Source organism: Clarias gariepinus, chromosome 7 (genome assembly GCF_024256425.1).
Source record: "Clarias gariepinus isolate MV-2021 ecotype Netherlands chromosome 7, CGAR_prim_01v2, whole genome shotgun sequence".
NCBI lineage: Eukaryota > Metazoa > Chordata > Actinopteri > Siluriformes > Clariidae > Clarias > Clarias gariepinus.
In genome coordinates, this window is record NC_071106.1 from 5,724,329 (window position 1) to 5,744,784 (window position 20,456).

At 40.5% G+C, this 20,456-nt stretch overlaps 1 protein-coding gene across 1 annotated transcript in view; it reads left to right on the forward strand.

Moving 5' to 3' along the window:
- Positions 1–19,927, forward strand: part of plch1 (phospholipase C, eta 1) — an 86,816-nt gene extending 66,889 nt beyond the window's left edge. Inside the window, 10 exon segments of the mRNA XM_053499702.1 lie at positions 635–732; positions 898–1,077; positions 3,574–3,681; positions 4,483–4,607; positions 4,701–4,785; positions 5,442–5,588; positions 6,759–6,838; positions 8,221–8,280; positions 9,078–9,441; positions 16,583–19,927. Of these exon segments, the coding sequence (XP_053355677.1) occupies positions 635–732; positions 898–1,077; positions 3,574–3,681; positions 4,483–4,607; positions 4,701–4,785; positions 5,442–5,588; positions 6,759–6,838; positions 8,221–8,280; positions 9,078–9,441; positions 16,583–18,894 (3,559 nt within the window). The 3' untranslated portion in view covers positions 18,895–19,927.
- The last annotated feature ends 529 nt before the right edge of the window (positions 19,928–20,456 follow it).

Here is a 20,456-nt window from a genome sequence, read left to right on the forward strand (position 1 = left end):
TCTGATGCCAATGTCCCGGTGCTGGACGTGGATCTTTTATGTCCTGTAGGTTGTGAGATGGGCCCTCCGCAGATCTGGCTTGCTTGTCTGGTGCATGGGTGCGCGATGAGATTGACAAGCCGGCCAGGTCTACCGAGGAACTTTAGGAGGAACCAACAGGAAAACCTAGATGGCTTTAATGGTAGTGATTGTAAAGTTATAGCTGATTGGTATATCAAAAAAGGAAAACATAGCAACATTAATTCTGGCAAAGTGACTGGGATAGGAATAAATATTTAGGTTAAAAAAATGCTGGTAGGGATTTATCACTTAAATTTTTTAATAACATGTTTTTTTGAGATTGTATAAGAAATTACTTAAATTATTGCTCAAGAATAGGATAATATTTTGGCTCTGCTGGCAATCACATAGGAACGTTGGTAAAAGCTTCACTTCCACCTACATGTCTGTCCTACTCAGGTTCTCTTCTACTACAAATTTCCACCAAATCTCTCTCTCTCTTTCTCTCTTTCTCATTCTTTTTTTCTCTCACTTGGAAGCCCTCACCTTGCTTTGCCTCCTAGTGCTTTAAAGGCAGTGTGTGCCTCCATATGCATTCCCATCTCCTTCTTTGTTTGTGTGTGTGTTTGCTTAGGGGTGGACGGAGGAGAAAAACAATAAAGCTGAGCCGAGACCTATCTGATTTGGTCGTCTTCACCAATTCTGTGGTGTCTCAGGAGTGTCTGGACGAGGGTGAGAGCACACACTCACACGTGCACTGCAGTTTATGTATATATTTTTTGTTTTAAGGTAAAAACTATTTGGGTTACCACTGTCACATATGTCTTGGTTAACAGTATATGTTAATTAAAACCCTGTTGTTCCTTTTCGAATCTTTTTTTATGTCATCTTCTCAAGGCCCGGTTGTTAATGTGCTGTCATTCAGTGAGACACGAGCACAGCACCTGGTGCATCATCAAGCTGAACGCTTTCTGAGCTTTAACCAGCGGCAGCTCTCACGGATTTACCCCTCTGCCTACCGCATCGACTCCAGCAACTTTAACCCCCAGACATATTGGAACATGGGCTGCCAGCTGGGTAATGGCCAGTGTTTATACTTACACATCACTGTTCTTGTGTAGAAGCTTTTGGAGCAGGTTCTGAAGTTCAGTGTGACGTGATTTAGGCTTGTTTTAATGCAAATGCTTAAACCATGATGTGTAATGCAATTTAATATTGAACAAACTGATACAGTACAATTGTACAACGTCCAGACAGAAAGCATAAGGCTATGTAAAATATGAATATATGACATTTTATTTAATTATATATAACTATAAAGTTTTTAACTGATTAAATAAATATTAGATATTTACATAAACATTTTAGTTAAGAAATAAAGGCTAATTAGTAAAAGGCGGTACTTTGGTTTCCTCCAGCAGTCCAAAGGCACGCAGATCAGACTGATTTCCAAATTCCCATAATGTGTGAATGAGTCTATGTGAATGAGTCCATGTGTGTCTGTGCAATGGATTGACATCCCATCCAGGGTGTACCACAAGTCTCCTGGGCTCTAGGTCGTCACAACCCATAAAGTGGTATAGATGAGTAAGTGAAAGAGTGAGTGAGTGAGTGAAAAATGTAAGATTTTAAGACACATACTTTTGTGTAGGACACATATGTTCAATAATTTTTTACTACTTTAAATACTAACTGCCTATGAGTCAGCTTGGCATGGTGGAATAGTGTGCCCTGTGACTAATTGGCACTCTGTTCAGGGTGTACCCGCCTTGTGCCCATAGTCCCCTGGGATAGGCTCCAGGCCTCTTGTGACCGTAAATAGGATAAGTGTTGTAGAGAATGAATGAGTAAGACGTTAATCTATAGCCTTAATGAGGTTACTCTCCAAGTGCGCCTGTCTTTAATAAAATGCCCATTAAGGGATTAATAAGGATCAGAGAGCAAACAATTAATATATCCCTCTGAGAGTTAATTGCTATATCAGAATGAGTATAATTTTATTTGTTTTGTGGTGAAAATAATGATTAATCTGAAACATTAATCATTATAACATTATATCACAAACAAATAAATAAATTAATTCTAGGAGTTCAAAAAATCAGTATATGAGGGCTTATATACACTCACCGGTCAATTCATTAGAAACATCTGATTGTCAAAACAAACAAAAAAGCAACTCAATTCATTTAGGCATTTAGACATGGTCAAGATGATCTCCCGAAGTTTAAAATGTGATTTCAGTGATGTTCAATGTGGCACGGTTGTTGGTACCAGTCAGGCTCTCTGGTACCAGAATATTACAGAAATACTGTTAAAAAGGATACAAATAACATCTCCTTACAACCGAGGTATGCTGAAAAGCACCTCTGAACACACAACACACTGAACCTTGAAGTAAATGGGTTACAGCAGATGAAGACCCCTCAGACGCGCCTCTTTTTTGACCCAAGAACAGAAAACTGAGTCCACAATTTGCATGGGCTCACCAAAATTTGATGATAAATGGCCCGTTCTGATAAGCCTCAACTTCTAATGCAACTTTTAGATGGTGGTGTCAGAATTTGGCATAAACAACATGAAAGCCTGGATTCATATTGCCTTGTACTGTATCAGTGGTTCAGGCTGCTGGTGGTCAAATGGTATGGGGGAGATTTTCTCGGCAAACTTTAGGCCCCTTCAGACCAATTAAGCATGGTTTAATTCCCTGTTCCCTGTAGTCGCATGGCCTCCACAGTCATCAATTCAATAGAGCATCATTGGGAATGTGGTGAAATAGGAGATTCACATCATGCAAATTCAGTCAACAAATCTGCATCAACTTTGTGATGACAGCATGTCAGTATGGACCAAATTCTAAGGAATTTTCTAAGGAATGTTCAGCACCCTGTTGAATCAATGCCTCCAAGAATCAGGTTGAACCCAGTAATAGCGTATAATGTGACTGTGTAGTAAGTGACTGTTGATTGTATATGCAGGCTAATATATATTTTTACAGTAAGGCTTCCTAGTAATGTTAATATAGTAATAGTATCACTTTTGGGACATTGGCCAGGCTTTAAGACGTATCTCACAGGTTTCTCTGAAATATGTGCCCTATGGTTTATGAAGAGACATAATTATTCTCCAAACTGCACATTGCGCTTAGTCACTCTGCTGTAAAGGGTTTTTGTTTTAGCACAGATGCACTTGATTAGCCCTGGCTATCTCTGTACATAAAGGACATCCTACTTACATCTGTCTCCATTTATAATAGCATATGCAGTTTGCACTACATGTACACAGCTCAGCTGCTTCTGAAATACACACCTCCCTGATTGTGGCCGTAAACATAAATGCATTGAATCATTCATGGGCTCAAAAGAGAAGACTGTAAATTAAAACGGAAGACATCTAGACAGATGAGTGTAACTAAAAGAAATTAAAGCTTAGTTCCATGTCTTCTTTTTTGGGGGGAATTATATAAATTCAAACCTATCAAAACAGGAAATGAAATCATGTTGCTCTTGAAGGTGACTTAAGGTCATGCGGACAAATAAATAACCTGAGGGTCAATGTGTTTATTTTTTCTCCAAGTGGCTCTGAACTATCAGACAGAAGGACGAATGATGCAGCTAAACAGGGCGAAGTTCATGGTGAACGGAGGAAGTGGCTACGTATTGAAACCCCTACCGATGTGCAAAGGTATGAACACATTTTTTTTAGAGGTACAGTAAGCATGCTAACTGATCTCCTTGTACTCGCTTGTACAGTGGACACTATGCATGATGGGTGCATCACTTACCCGAGTCCGCCTATCGCTGGACAGACCACATGACCTTTTTCCATTGCTCCAACGTCTAACCTTTATGCTCTCCAGTAAACCGAAGCTTTTTCCCCCACTAACAAGTGGTTTTCTTATGGACACACCTGTTTAGTCCCAATCCTGTGATCTAAACTTTTTCTCATTAAAAATCTAAAATCTAATATTCTTATTAGACTGTGTGTAGAAACAGTAAACATACTTTCCCTATTAAACATAGCACTGATTGTTTTTTTTTAATGATGCAACTTCCCATTTTAATGTGATCTTCATGGTCATCTTATTTTTTTACCAACCAAATTTCATATGTGAGGTTGATGCTTCGGCATCATCCTTTCAGGTTTTAATATTGTGTTAGACAGCTCTTAACCCAGGTTTATTAATTTCAGCAATCTCATTTCAACAAAAAAACTTCTTATTGTTTTCTTCTCTTAAAAGTAATGCCGGCCAATAATTTACCTCTTTTCCATGACAATGAGATTTGTCTTTTTCGATGGTTGTAGGTTGAAGGAAATAAAATGCACCTCATTTCTATTACTTTCAAGTGACTTTAGCCATGTGCAAAACTAAAGAAGCAAACTTCAGATATCAAACATCTCCTGGCTGATGACATTTGGATCAGTGTATAAATGTGAATTTTGCAGAAGGTGTAAAAGATTGTTTTGTCTTTTAATACATTCCAGGCTCCTTTAATCCACACAGCGATGACCCTCTTCCAGCATATCCTAAAAAACAGCTGGTACTGAAAATCATCAGTGGGCAACAGCTCCCTAAACCACCTGACTCCATGCTGGGTGATCGAGGGGAGGTCAGATAACAAACATCACAATTACCCATAACTTACACTAGCACAAATGGAATGTCTGAAATTGATGTGGTCTCCATTTCTCTGCCCTCTCAGATTATTGACCCATTTGTTGAGGTGGAGATCATTGGTCTTCCAGTGGACTGCTGTAAAGAACAAACCCGGGTTGTTGATGATAATGGTAAATTATTTTTTTTCTGACCACAATTGCAAATGATGGACTATGTATAGATAATCTGGACTATGTATAGATATACACAGAACAACCCTAACATTAAATGCCCAGTGTTGGGTAGGGTCCCCTTGAGCAGCCTAGGTGTGTTTGGCCCCATAGGGCACGACTCCACGGGACCTCTGGATGTGTACTGTGGTGTCTGGTACTAAACTAATCCATGGCCAGCAGATCCTTTTGATGCTGTGGACTGCAGGGTGGGGCCGCCATGGATCAGACTAGTGTTTGTCTGGTAAATTACATGGGTGCTCAGTCTGGGAATTTGAAGGGCAGATCAACAGCTTTGTCTGCTAGGCTCCATACACAGCAAGCTATGATGCATCAGGTGTCTGGATACTTCTTTTATGGCCATCCTTTTTAGTAGTTTGTGCTACATGACCATTTCTGTAGGATTGGACCAGGTGGGCTTAGTCCCCAAAAGCATAGATAGACCTTGCATGAATATGACAATGTCTCCAGTTTATTGGTATTTAATTGATAATCAGTGTTATTTAAACTCACCTGCTTATTTTACATTACATTTTTGTGATCGTATGAATATACATTACTTTAACTTTTTTTCTATGGCTATATATATATATCTTTCTGTGTGCTTCTAAATGCAGGATTTAACCCGGTGTGGGAGGAAACCTTGTCGTTTACTCTGCACATGCCCGAAATTGCACTGGTACGATTTCTGGTGTGGGATCATGATCCTATTGGACGAGACTTTGTGGGTCAGAGGACAGTCGCTTTTACTAGCCTCATGCCAGGTGAGTGAAGGGAACTCAAGCTTCTTTTGCACCAGTGTTACACCAATTACACCAACATGTGCAATTACCTAGACAGAATTTCTGTGGATATGACAAGTGGATGAGTAGAGAGGGTCAGACTAGACTTCGAATCCTCGCTTTACTTAAATGAAATTAATTCCACTGGTGGAGACACAACAAGAAAGACTGCATTGATGCGGTGGCTTTCTGTGAAACAGGATGTTGGGGTAAAATCTGGGCTGGCAGATCATAAGTTCACTTCCTGACTTCTAGGTTGTGAAATGAAGACAATATTATTAGTTATTGGTATTAAGTATTCTTTATTCAAAATCTAATGTAGGATGCAGCACAGTGTGCACACTTTGGTCCCAAAAGGCACACTTTTTTTATTTGGATCTCCTTTCACTTTAATTCTGGTGCACATTAAACAACTTCATGCAACATCATAACATTTAATTCTGTCCAAAGTTGCATAAATGTTTTGGATAAAATCTTGTATTTGTGATGAGAAAGTTGTACTACTACATAAAGTCATACCCAGCACCTCCCAAAGACATTCACCGGTGGCCAATTCATGTGTAAAAGTGTTTCCTCATGCTTCAGGAGCACATTTTTACAATTTAAGCCTGAATAATCTTGGAAATGTTGTCTCAAAATATGCCCATGCCATCAGGGAAGAAAAACTCGATATACTATATGTGACAACCCTTTTATTCAGTATATTCAGGTCATCAGCTGACTTTATTTTATCTTATTGATCCCTACCTGAGCAACTGAAGCAACCCCAGATCATACCACTGCTTCTAAGAAACACTTGTACAGTGTTGCATGTATGCATGATGGGTGCATTGGTTATATTCATAAGTAAACCAAAGGTGACAGTGTTAAAGGAAAATAACACAGAAACTCTGTAGTGACCCTGGATAGTAAGATGATCAGTCATGAAAGTATACACACGTAAGGATGTTCAAAACAAATCAATGTTAAATAAGAAGCTTGGGATGAGAACAGATCGGTCTTTATAATTACAGCAACAGCTCTTAGGTACAAAGTGCAAAGTTTTCAGATTATTCTTTGAAGCAAGGGTATGAGTTAGACATGAACTGTTTTTGAGAAGCCAAAACATTTGACTAGAAAAAACACTTTTCTGCTCTTTCTAACATGTTACAGGTTATAGACACATCTATCTGGAAGGGATGATGGAGGCATCCATCTTTGTCCATATCTCAGTGCATGATATCTATGGGAAGGTGAGTTTAAAACTCATATAACCAATTTGCTTTCCTCTAGATAACTGGTTTCTGATTTGGACTAAATGCCATTCTTTACCTTTATCACTACATGTTCAACAAAGTCTGTCTAGGATTAACTTTGCATCAATTGGTGCCCGAATGGTGACCAGAGGTCTTTGCCAGAACTTTTAGATTTAAATCATTTAATGTTTAATTAAAAAGCCCTGTGACTACCGCACAGCTTAGTTATGCAGACTATCATCTAAGCTGTCATTTCTGCAATAAAGCAATATATCGCAAGTAGCAATAACAATTACATGAATTTATATGGTCAAGCATAGTATATACTAATTTAACATAGTATATAAAATAAATTATAATTGAATTATGTGCTAACTGAGAAGTAGAAGGACCACATGTTTGTCCACATGTAAAATAGACCTTTTCATGGTCTTACATCTTAGTCAATATCTTGTGTAATGAATATTGTACAACAGTTAGTTCCCACTGAGCAAGCTGCTTGGACAAGTGGCATGGTACTGTAGATGGTAACCTCTAGGATGTTGAAGTATACTGTATGTACTGTATCACTCCGTGTTACAGGTGTTCTTACAGTGGTTAATTACACTAAATGTCAGTCACCAGCATGAGTGAACGTAGGTCTGTATGGAGTACAGAAAAGAGGGGAGAGCAGCCGTCTGCCAAAACCCACATTTAAAACCATCCACAGAAGCACATCTTATAACATTATGTCATCTTAAACAACACTTTGTTGTTTCCTGATTAATAAAGTCACTCTAAATTATCTCTGAGCCGTCAATTTTGATCTGTCTTTCGGCTAATGTGAACTACAAACCCAGTTTCTAACACATGACTAAATAGCAAGGTCCTCTCTAATCCCCGATCAAGGGCACTACTTGGTGTGTTGGCCAAGGGATTGTACCCACTAATGCAGTAGCTTTTCTTTTAACGCCATTTGGGATTTCATTCTGGAACCCAGAACTTAACAGAGCTGATGTTCTAAAGCGGAATAAGTGGAAATATATAGTAAATCTTCTAAGTTTCTCAGGACTATCCACCACCTCTATGGTTTATTCTTCTAATGTGATAAATGGTTTTCAAAATGTGTTACAAATAAATATCTAAAGAGTGTGAAGGGATTTTAATAATTATTCAATAATGAAACTAATTTGGTGTCAATGAAATTGAATGCTTAGGGATGTGTTCTTATACACAATAATTAACCTCAGAATATCTATTTACTCACAGCTGTACAATTTCGTCTGAGTCTGAATGAGTATTTCAGCATAATCACATAAAACTGTAATGTGATATTCACTGTTAACATATCAATAAGGTTTGGGCTTTATTTGTGCCGTTATTACCTTTCTACATTCCAGTGGAGTCCCCTAGTCCTCAATCCCAGCTATACCATATTGCACTTTCTAGGAGCTAACAAGGTACCATAAGTATACTGAGTGTGCTGCATGACGCTGCATGATAATACACACTGCATTGTCCGTGTGTGTTCCGTTGCTACTGTCTCAATTGTTATTGTGTCTGTTACGTAGTACTTAAGCTTGTTTTAAACAGACTAAATACACTATATATACACTACACTATTCAGTTTTAGTTGTTGCTTGATAAGTGTTACAATGTCACAGAGTGGCCTGTTTGTGAGTGTATTATGGCGCCATCTGTGGGTCATGGAGAGTATGTAAAAAACAGTTATTTCAAACTGAAGGTTAGATTAAAACTAGTCTAGTTAAACATTTCTGCAGTCACAACTGCGGTGCCTTATATACTGTATATATATATATATATATATATATATATATATATATATATATATATATATATATATAATTTTAGTACTATTTGAATAATGAATGGGCAATTATTTAAAGAAAATGTTTAATTGTATTATTAAAATTATTATTATTTATTAAAATTAATTTTATTATAATATTATGTTTAAATTTTATTCTCCAAACCTGTATGATGTTAGTGCCTTTATGGTGGTTACTCTCTCTCTCTCTCTCTCTCGCTCTGTGTGTGTGTGTGTGTGTGTGTGTGTGTATCACCTTGTGTCTTATCCAAGGTGTGTTCTTCCTTGACAGGCTTCAATATACATTTCTTATTTAGAAATGTGAATCAAATATTGTAGGTTTAAAACATTGCAAATATGTCATGTTAAACACCTTACATGCCTGTTTAATTTGTATAAATAATTTTGGCCTTTTTTTCCTTCCCTCAGGGCCGTCAGTTACGGGGTTTCCGAGGTCTATTCAGCAAGGGCTCTAAATGCTCCGTAGACACGCAGACTGTTCTACCACATAAACGCTCTTTAGGAAACCCCCTGCTGCGCAGGACGGCTAGTGCTCCTGCCAAGGGACGCAAAAAGACTAAAATGGTAATATCTGAAACAGCAACAGGCAAGGACAAGGAAGAAAACAGCAATGGAGATCTCAAACAACAAGCTGTTGGGAAGAGGGAGGGTCCCAGGATGGGCCTCCAGCACCGGCCGGCCTCCATGCCTCTGGAGAGGGTTCTGCAGGGCCGGCTTACTGTATCCTCCTCTGAACAAGATAGACCTGACACTGGTGCCGACACTATAATAGGTAATTTTAATAACTAACGTCCAGACACTGACTCACAATTCCATCACTTAATTATTATTATTATTATTATTATTATTATTATTATTATTATTGGAATATATCTGTCAGTTCTTTAAATCCATATAACAGTAAGGCTTTGTCCATCATGTGCATTAGTATCTGCAAAGGTAAAACTTGAATGCATGTTTTTAGTATGGTCTAGGAGGAGGCACAACTGAAATAATGGCCTTATCCTGGTCAACATTGATAAGGCTTTCCAGGGGAAAAAAATGGACTAAAGCCCCCAAACAGTTCAACCAGAGCTCAACACTTTTATAAAGTAATAATAAATAATTACATTAAATACCCTATTTAACATGTTAAGCTTGTTAAAATATTTATCAGATATATCTTTTAACAACATAATTAAACAACAGTAATTGGTGAACTAGCCAGTAAATACTGTAACACATAAAGAGAGAAAAAGTCAAAAGATTCTAGGGTAATAATTGACATATTGTACTGTGGAAAGGTCTGTAGGAATAGTTCTCCAGGCCTCCTGAAGGAATTTTTTGCTCCCATTTTAATGCCAGTGCCTGTACCTGAGCAGTTTCTGAGTAGTGCATTTTGGGTTGTTAAGCCACACAGTGACCTATAAATTGTTAAAAAAAAAAAAGGTGATTAGTACAGCTGGTGATTAGTATACTGTTGTTACTGAATGCTGAAAGATGAGAGGGGAAATGAGGTTGCTGCTAAGGTTGTTACATATTCACCAAATTGTATCTTTTTGCAGCCAGTTTTTTATTTAATTCAAAATTATTTTCCATACATCTGATTTTGACATATTGACAATATTATTTTTAAATACTGAAATTGGTAATATATCTTTTTAACATACAGTGGGGAAAATAATAAATCAAATTAAAATTTTATTTGTTACATACACAGTCATACACAGTACGATATGCAGTGAAATTCTTATACGACCTCCAGTGACCTTAAAAAAAAAACGTATACGTAAGAAATATATATGGATAAAGAGAAATACTAAAGAAAATAAATTTAACTAGTACAATAAACTGTACAAATAAGGGCATAATGAAAATATTACAAAATATAGAAATATAGAAGAAAAAAAAGTATATATATAAAATTAGAAAGTGGCAATGGTTGTGCAAATATGCATGAAAAGTGACTTATTAAAGTGTCTTGTGCAATGGTCCAAAATGAAAATTTCATATGTAGTGCAAGTGTCTATGATTGTCCAGTCAATGTTGGGAGTTTAAAAAGATGTTATTAGTCCTGTGTGGTGGTGTGATTGAGAGACCTTATCACCTGCGGGAAGAAGCTCCTCCTCAGTCTCTCTGTGTTGACCTTCAGGAAGCGGAATCGCTTCCCAGACCGCAACAGAGAGAACAGACCATTGTTGGGATGACTGAGGTCCTTCACGATCTTCCTGGCTTTGGTCCAGCACCGCTTGCTGTAGATCGAGTGCAGGTCAGGGAGCTCGGTGCGGATGTTTTGCTCAAGCGTCTGAGGTGGTAGAGATGCTGTCGGGCCTTTTTCACCAAGGTGTTGATGTCACAGGACCATGACAGGTCCTGCGTGATGTGAACACCGTGGTATCGGAAGCTGTCCACTCTCACCACTGGGCTCTCATTGATGATGGGGGTCTGGTAGTTCCTCTCCTGCTTTGTACTAAAGTCAACTATCAGCTCCTTTGTCTTGCTGATGTTCAGGAGGAGATTGTTCCTCTGGCACCAGTTCTCCAGATTTCCAATTTCCTCCAAGTAGGCCGACTCATCATTGTGATCAGGCCCACCACAACATGATGTGTGGAGGAGATGAGAAAATGCATCGTCTGTGGAACGGTTTGGGTGGTATGCAAACTGTAGTGGGTCCAGTGTGTCCGATAGTGAAAAAATGATGAACCAGGTGCTCAAAGCACTTCATCACTACTGAGGTGAGGGCTACAGGGCGATAATCGTTGAGGGAAGCAGGATGAGGTTTCTTTGGGACAGGAACAATGATGGACTCTTTGAAGCATGTGGGGATCACCGACTGAGATGAAGAGAGGTTGAATATCTCTGTGAACACAGGTGCTAGCTGGTCTCCGCAGGCTCTAAGAATACAACCCGAGATGCCGTCTGGTCCTGCTGCTTTTCTGGTGTTGACTTTCTTTTTTAGCATTAGCATCGCTAGCGTCTTTAGCAGCAGCCTTGAAGCGAGCATAAGAAGGTGTTTAGCTCATATGCCAGAGTCAACTGGCAGTGACTGGCTGATTCTGGCTTAGTCTCAGGAGCTAGTGCTTCGACATCGGGACATCTCGGGACATCTCGGGACATCTCCGTTCTTTAGGATTGAGACTCAACGCCACGAAAAGTGTTTTCTTTCCTGTTTAGAGGACAACATATTTGGGTGGCACATTATCAACACCCTGAAGGAAATCGAGCTAGACCAGAAATTGACTGTACATCACTTTCAGAGTTCCTTAGGTTCCATGGCAGCTGCATCCATGGTGATACCTTTGGGCCTTCTGCACATGAGAGCATTTAAGTTGTGGCTAAGAGGCTTGAGTGAAGGGGATTTCACTTAAGAACCAATCCCCAGAGGCAAATAAGGGTTACGCACCAGGGGCTTCGTAGCTTTTCTATGTGGTTCAGACCCCGGTTCCTGACTTTGGGTCCCACTCTAGAGACTAACAAGAGACGCTTCCCTCATGGGTTGGGGTGTGGTCTTAAATGTCATCTAACAGCCACCCGTCTAGCCGTAGTGCCCCTTTCGGAAAAACTGGCAGCATGGAAGCTACTGCCAGGTATGTCTCCTTGGGTACTAAGGACTGTAGAGAGAGGCTACAGGATTCAGTTCACACATCGCCCTCCGCATTCCAACGGCGTGTTACCTTTGAAAGGCTACACTCAATGCTGCGTGAAAACGCTATGGGAACATCTTTTCGTGTTCCCGGTTGTGAAGCATGTGTGTATCAAACACGCCAAATTTTGGCTTATATAACCTCGGTCAGGTGACGTCGTCTGATGAGACGCACCTGCAGGTTATAAATAGGAGTAAACCGGAAACATTCCTCAGATCTTTTGTCTTCATGACCGACTAAAACTAGATGTGTCTCTCCGTGTAAGAATTTTCTCGCGGAGGGCGATCTCCACACTTTTTGCTTTGAGTATTTGGGGGAAAGTCACGCCCTCCAAGGGCTTGAGGGAGGCTGTGAACACTGTGATCTTCTTCCCATGAAGGTGCTTCACACGCGCCTCGCGTTTTTTAGAGAGCCGCGCTGCATTCCTGGGGATCACAAGCCGATCTGGCCGAGGCGCGAGAGATGGAGTCACCCCTCCTTTCTCTCGCCCTCTCTTCCGATCGCGAAGTCTCTCCTTCCACTTCACGAGCGGACTCCGGTGCTTCTCGTGAGTGTGTAGAAGAGCTTAGCTCTCTTGCTTCTGTGGAAATGGAAGTAGCTACCTCAGAACGCTTCTCTAAGAAAGATAGAGAGTATGAGGAGCTGCTTGAAGTCATAACGCATGCAGTCGAGTGGCTGCACATTGATTGGCCACAGAAGCAAGCCTTCCCCAAACGCTCAAAATTAGATGACAGATTTCTGTCGGGTGGCCAGGAGATAGAGCCACAACGTCGCTCTCTCCCCTTTTTTGACAACCTCCACAACGAATTAACTCATTCATGGAGCAAGCCCTATTCATATTTTTGTACCATCAACTTCGTTTTATGTGAATATCGTTGATGCAAAATCACGTGGTTACATGATGATGCTTCAGGTAGAAGAGACGCTCACGGGCTATCTCTCTCCTGGGACATCATCCTCATTAAAAAAGCCAACACTTCCCTCCAAGCCATGTAGAACTTCTTCTACCCTGGTAGGGAAGGCGTTTCAAGCAGCAGGTCAAGCCGGCGCTTCTTTGCACACCATGGCGGTCTTGCAGGCGTATCAGGCCAACCTGCTAAAGGATTTGAGCACAAGCAGCACTGTAAATGAGTTAGCCTTCACAGAATTACGCCGGGCAATTGACTTGTCTCTTTGTTCGACCAAACAGTGCTATCGGCCGTTCCATGGCCTCCCTGGTGTCCGCAGAAAGGCACCTATGGTTAAATTTGTTAAACTTCTGCACATGAGAGCATTTAAGTTGTGGCTAAGAGGCTTGAGTGAAGGGGATTTCACTTAAGAACCAATCCCCAGAGGCAAATAAGGGTTACGCACCAGGGGCTTCATAGCCTTTCTATGTGGTTCAGACCCCAGTTCCTGACTTTGGGTCCCACTCTAGGTCCATCTTGTCGTCCCAAGATGCTAACAACAGACTCTTCCCTCACGGGCTGGGGTGTGGTCTTAGATGGCCATCCAGCCCAAGAGAGCACATCAATTGCCTCAACATGATGGCTCTATTTCTGGCCCTGAAATACTTCTTCCAGCCGCTTGAACAAGCTAGCGCACCAGGTTCTGCTTTGGGCACAGGACAAGTTTTCTGTCCCTCAGGGCAATTTACATTTCGGTGCACATGAATGTGGGAGCAGACTTGCTGTCCAGACAAGCTGTGACACACGGGGAATGGAAACTCCACTCCGAAGTAGTCAGTCAAATCTGGGAGGGATTTTATGTAGCAGAGGTGGACCTCTTTGCCTTGCATGAAACAGCACAATGTCCCCTTTACTACTCTCTGACTCCTCCAGCTCCCCTGGGTCTGGACGCGATGGCCCATAAATGGCCCAGATTATGCCTTTATGCTTTTTCTACATCAACAGGGTTTGCGGCTCTTATTGATAGCACCTCGTTGGCCGACCAAAGTGTGGTTCTCGGATCTAATATCTCTCCTCGACAGCTCACCGTGGGTGATTCCAGTGAGGAGGGATCTTCTGGCTCAGGCTCAGGGGACAGTATTTTATCCATGGCCCGAGCTCTGGAACCTTCACGTCTGGCCCCTGAGGGGGACCAATTAAGAGATGCTGGTCTTTTAGCCAGCATAATCAAAACTATTTTAAGTGCTAGGGCTTCCTCCACTAGAAGAACTTATGCCCTCAAATGGAGTGTATTTGAAAGTTGGTGCATGGCTTTCTGTGGGAAAGCACCCTTTAGTTGCCCATTTTATTCGTGGAGCTAAATGCTTGAGGCCGGCCACTAGAGCGACCATCCCTTCTTAGGACTTATCTATTGTGCTTGAAGGTCTGATTAACAACCCTTTCGTACCACTAGAGTCAGTGCCTGTCAGGCTTCTGTCTCTCAAGATGTTTTTGGCCATTACTTCTTTGAAGAGAATTCGGCATTCTGCATCCTCACCCGAACTATCTTTCGAAAGTTCCGTTCTCAACCATGCACTCAGTTGTTCTCAAAGCATTCTGTCCTCTGCCTTTTACAGCTCCAGAGCAGGGGGGGCTCCACTAGACACTGTCACAATGGGTGAGAGATGCTATTGCCCTAGCCTACAAGGTGCATGGTCACACTTCGCCTCTAGGAATCAGGGCTCATTCGACCAGGGGGATTGACTCATCTATTGCACAGGCAAGAGGTGTCCCCTTGCAGCAAATGTGTAATGCAGCAGGTTCATGCTACTCCGGGCTCACGCGTCCTTAAGTCAGCCTCCCAGAGCTAGGTCTGAGACCTCCTTGGCTATTGTGCGCACACGCAACACAACCCTGGGGGCCCAGACACTTGCAGTGCGGCGCTTTTGGTATTCTTGTTCCCATAGCATTTTCAAGCAGCATCGAGTGTAGCTTTTGAAAGGAAACATCTTGGGTCACTTTGCTGTAACCCTGTTCCCTGAAAAAGCGGGAACAAGATGCTGCACTCCAATGGCGCACTGCTTGCATGACTGGACGTCCTTTCAGACAAAATTGACCCGAGGATGTTTCCGGTTCACTCCTATTTATAACCTGCAGGTGCACTTCATCAGACGACGTCACCTGACCGAGGTTATATAAGCCAACATTTAGCGTGTTTGATACACACATGCTTTACAACCGGTAACAACAAAGAGATGTTCCCATAGCATTTTAACGCAGCATCTCGTTCCCGCTATTTCTGGGAACAGGGTTACAGCAAAGTAACCCGAGACGATCTGAGGAGTTTGGAGGGTGGGTTGGTGGCCTTTATTTGCTGAGCCTCATGCACAACAGTCTGTGCCAGTCACTGGGTGCTCTGGTGCTTTTCTATTGTGGCCAAATCTAACATTTTGTTTATTTGTGGGATCTAATCAGTCAGTCTGTTGGGATAGGTGATTCTTGGCTGCCGATGATTCTTTGGTTGTATATAATTAACAATCAACTTTATCCAATACACCTAGCAGCAGTGTTAATCTTATAGCTGAGGTTGCTCATTTATCTCTGTATGGGTCACCACAACTTGTAGATCTAAAGAATTTGTTCCAAACCAATGGTAGAACATACAATTCTTTTGGCTTATATTGCACATACAAGAAGTGAAACAACTTTGAAACATTTTTGTTAAGTTTGATAGTTTCATATATCTAACCTTTCTACCACATGCAATAATTTTTTTCACAGGCAGTTGTTTGCTCTGTGCTAACACATGCTTTAAATACAGGCACAATTTTTCTCCTCAATACTTTAACTTTGCCTTTATCTTGTTCTGTCTTTACTGTTGTTCCTCTTTATAGTAGAAAACTGACTAGGAAACCCAGCAGGTAATCTACAAAACTTACTCTGGTTGCCTCATCTAAAACATCTGTATTACATCTTCACAATGTAATTGGCGTTCCAAAATTGCCCGTAGTGTGTATGTGTGTGTATGTGTGTGTGTGTGCCCTGTGATGGATTGACACCTTGTCCAGGGTGTACCCTGCCTCGTACCCTAAGCCTCCTGGGATAGGCTCCAGGTCCCTGTGACCCTGAATGCAGGATAAAGCGGTATAGAAGATGAGTGAGTGAGTGAGTGAGTGAGTGATTACTGTGATGTTTGCTTTATGGAATAAAAGGTGTATCAGATTATCTTGTTTCCATTGACAACACTGGAAACATGATAAAAATAAGCAGAAAAATGGATGTTGTGTACACATTCTCATTCTCAAACCCTCCTCTAACATGGTGGCACATTTCATTTGTCCTTGTGAACTGAGTTGATTGTGTTGAGTTTGGTTTTGCAAAATTCAGTTACAGCTTTTTCACACTTTTTCCTTTTCTTTCACAGATCAGTTTTTGGAAAGGCCAAGGTCTGCTTCTGTGGATCTCCTCATTGAAACCTCTGAACTCCCTAATAACACGATCCACCCTACACAAAAGGTCCAGCAGAGAGCTACTCAGAATGTAGAAACAAATGAAAATACTTACTTTGTTATAGGAGGACGCGGTGAGACTTGCACTGATGTCCTTACAGAACCCGTTGGGCATAGATTAACTCTGCAAACCAAAGCTCTTTCTCAAAAGCCTACAGAAGGTCATTTGAGACTCTTGGATCAACTTGACAGTCATGCTAGTTTGCAGACTGAGATCCATCAAAGGGAATCTCCTAAAAGTAACAAAACAAGCCAAGCAGCTTCTTCTTCCTCTTCAAGCACCAATGCCATATCTCCACTTCCACCCATATTACATCTGTCTAAACACCAGGATCACAAGTCACTTCAGGACAGTGATCTCTCTCACCTCATTGATGCTGTGTCTTTAGGCGACGAGTATGACACATGTGGGTCGATATCAGCTCTTATTGGTCAGTTTGAAGTTACTGCTGAACAGAGTAACTTGAATCTGTCCTCAGGGTCGCAACTCTCTCACTTGTCTGTTCCACCAATGGATAGCCAACTTTTCAGCACCCCACAAAAAAATACCCTCAACTCATCACTAAAAGCCCAACAGCCTATTGAAAACCTCCCTTGCAGTCCTGAGACTACTGAATCAACTGTCTTCACAATTCTAGATGAGCAAGTGCTTTCTCCTGTTTGTGCATATGACATACATGTTCAGCCTATTTGCAATAACCTAGAGAAATTGGAGTGCACATCCTCACGTGACAGAGGATGCCCTCATCTAACCAAGATACCTTTCAGACGAATAGTAGAGAACAGTGGGTGGGGAACTCATGGAGATAAAAGCTACAATGTCCAGTGCCAGTCCCCTGCATTTTCAAGAACCCAGCAATATGGATGTTACAAAGACACATCAATAAACAGTACAGCTTCAGAGCGATTTCTTATGTGTCATGACACTGCCAGCAGCAGCTTGATGGAGGTGGAGGTCAATGTGGATGGAGATCCTTTGGATTCAACTTTGGAAACAACTCTGGTACCATCACCTCATGAGTTACTACAGAATTCTCTAAATTTACTCCCGTCAAGCAAAAATGTATATAAACTACCTGAGACATCACTGTTTCATAGTTACTTCCCTCATCAGACCTTCGATGACAGCACTCATCAGTTTGACTTCACAGTTAACCAGCCCCAGACAGATAATTACAACAGAAGTAATACTACCATATCAGACCATTTTAATCCTGGTATGAACAAAGAGATCACTTATAGCAATAGGCACATTGAGACTAAAAAAAAAAATAGTATGATTTGCAAGGGAAACCAGTTTCAGAATGGGTTTTCTTCCTCAGAATGTCTTTTAAGGACTCAAGACATCTACTCTCAAACACAAAATGGCTCTTACATGCCTGGGTCTGATTGTGATACAATATATAGCTCTGTGGAATACAGAGATACCTTTGCTCCACCACAGCAATATAATAAGTCCTTGCAACAAAACCAAGCTTTGAAACCATCCCATCCTGAAATATTCAAAGGGATTTATCTTGTCGGATCCCCAGTCCCAACAACTCCAAGTCCTTGTAAGTCCAAGAGCTTAGGTGACTTAACATCTGAGGATATCTCGTGCAACTTCCAAAGCAAATACAAGGTCATCAGTCGAAGCTTTATCACTCCAGCTATGCGAGACCAGAAAAAGATATGTGGCCAGTTTAATCAGTCACAGGCTTCAGACACCCTGACAGAACAGCTTCGCAAGCTGGTGACTTTAGATGAGATGGACCCTCCCAGAAGCAGAATCCCCTCTCAGCTACAACCTACTCCCAAATCTCTTTCAGTGTTTCCAGCAGTGCCGTTGAATTCTGTTGTTTCAACAGATATCTCAAATGACCCTCCTCCATTCCTGTCACGAAAGCTTTCATCACGTAGTCAGAGTCGGGTACGTCACATAGCCAGTCGTGCCCGAGAAAGGCAGCAGGAAGCACTCAAATTACGATCTGCGGTGGGGACTTCTGATGTGGTTCTTCGCAATAAGACAGTCTGTTCTCAAAGTCCCCTTATCAATAGGCATTCTACTGGCTCGTACATTGCTGGGTACTTGGGGCAGGCAGGGCTGGAGGACCGTGGCTTGCCTGAGGGATCCTGCAAAAAACTTTGTTATGGCTACTATGATCAAGGTTATGTTGATGACTCTGTGATCCCTCATAATTCCTGTACTCCCTCTGAGCCTGAGGTCTACTTCCTTTTAAGACTTTAAATTGCCTGTATATGAACTTACTGACATTGCTAACACAGTTTTTAAATATTTTTCAGACCATAAGGCTGTACTTGTGCTTTCAGAATACATACTGTACTACAAGCTCTTCTTTAATGAAAAATAGTGCACTCTAAAGCCTAAGTACAGATATAAAAAAAGATCTAAGTCAAAGCTTCCAGTATTGTGTAAATATTGTCTTATATCCTGGAGAAGCAAATTCTCTTCATAGATTCACTCCACCAAATTAGTCCAAGTCAAGCTTTTAAATGTCGTCATTTGCAATATGTATTGGAGAATAACAAGTTTGATTGTTACAATTGTATTTTTTTTTTAAAGTGTATCTTTTGGTCTCTTGTTTGTCTCTTTTCCAATGGTTATTCACTTATAAGAGGGGCTTCCATTCTGAAATATATAATTTAGTTCCTTTTCTTGGATCTTTTTATGTTATTCATCCATGGTGTTTGTACTGTATATACTGTATATGTTGACATATTTGTCAAATGTGCCCTATTTTTAAGGCCCTATGGGTTTTAAATTTTAAAAGGACATGTGGTGTTACAGCATGTGAACTGTGGACATGTTCAGCATGACTATGCACAGATGATAGGTAGACATGTCTGTGCCCTGTTTACGTGAAATTTTCATTTCATTCCATAATCAAAGAAAAACAAAAACTTTCCAGCTGGGTTTGCTTACTATTTCTTTTAGGCATGCATTAAATAATCATTACCAATACATCATTTTCAAGGTTGAAAAACTAAAGGGTTAAAGTTTTTATTTTTGTAATTGTTTTGATACAGATAGCAAAAAAAGGACATTTGATCTGATATTTTTTTCCCTTATAAAGCATTTTACTGTATCTGCATAACTAGCCTGACACAGTTTCAGGAGGGGGTTGTTAACTGAACATGTTGTGTTTTTAAGTTTGTCTTAAAGGGCATTATTATTATTATTATTTTTTTTTTTTTGCTCATCAAATGCTTCAGAGCATTTTCTTACCAATGCAATAAAGTACTGTTTGTCATTAAATTAATATGCATGTTTCAGTTCAATAATATTCGTAAATTTATTTATTTTTTGATCAATTAACATTGTCAAAAACAGGTTTACATTTAGTATGTTGATTCATATTTATATTGAACAAGCCAGAGGTGAGAGTCACAAGGGAAAAGTCCCCGAGAAGACATGATAAAAATAAGCTTGAAAGGAACAAGATTGGTGACCCTGGTTAATAAATTGTGGAGTACATTATTACAGGATAAAGGTAAGTAAATGAATACATAAGTAAAGGCAAACAGTTCTAAATGTGCTGAAAGGGAGTTTTGTTTGTAAATGAGACTAGGGAAGAGTACAAGGTTTTGATTATATTTACAGCAGCATTTAGGGCATTTTATCCACTAAAGGGTTAGACTATTAACTTAAATTTTTTTTGAGATGTGTAATCAGTAATAATGAAAGATTCAGTTTTGTAGTTTTATTAACAACCAGTGCAGCAGACAAACAAACAGTACTGTGCAAAAGTCCTGAGCTGGCCTCATTTCTTGATATTAAGTTAAATAAAA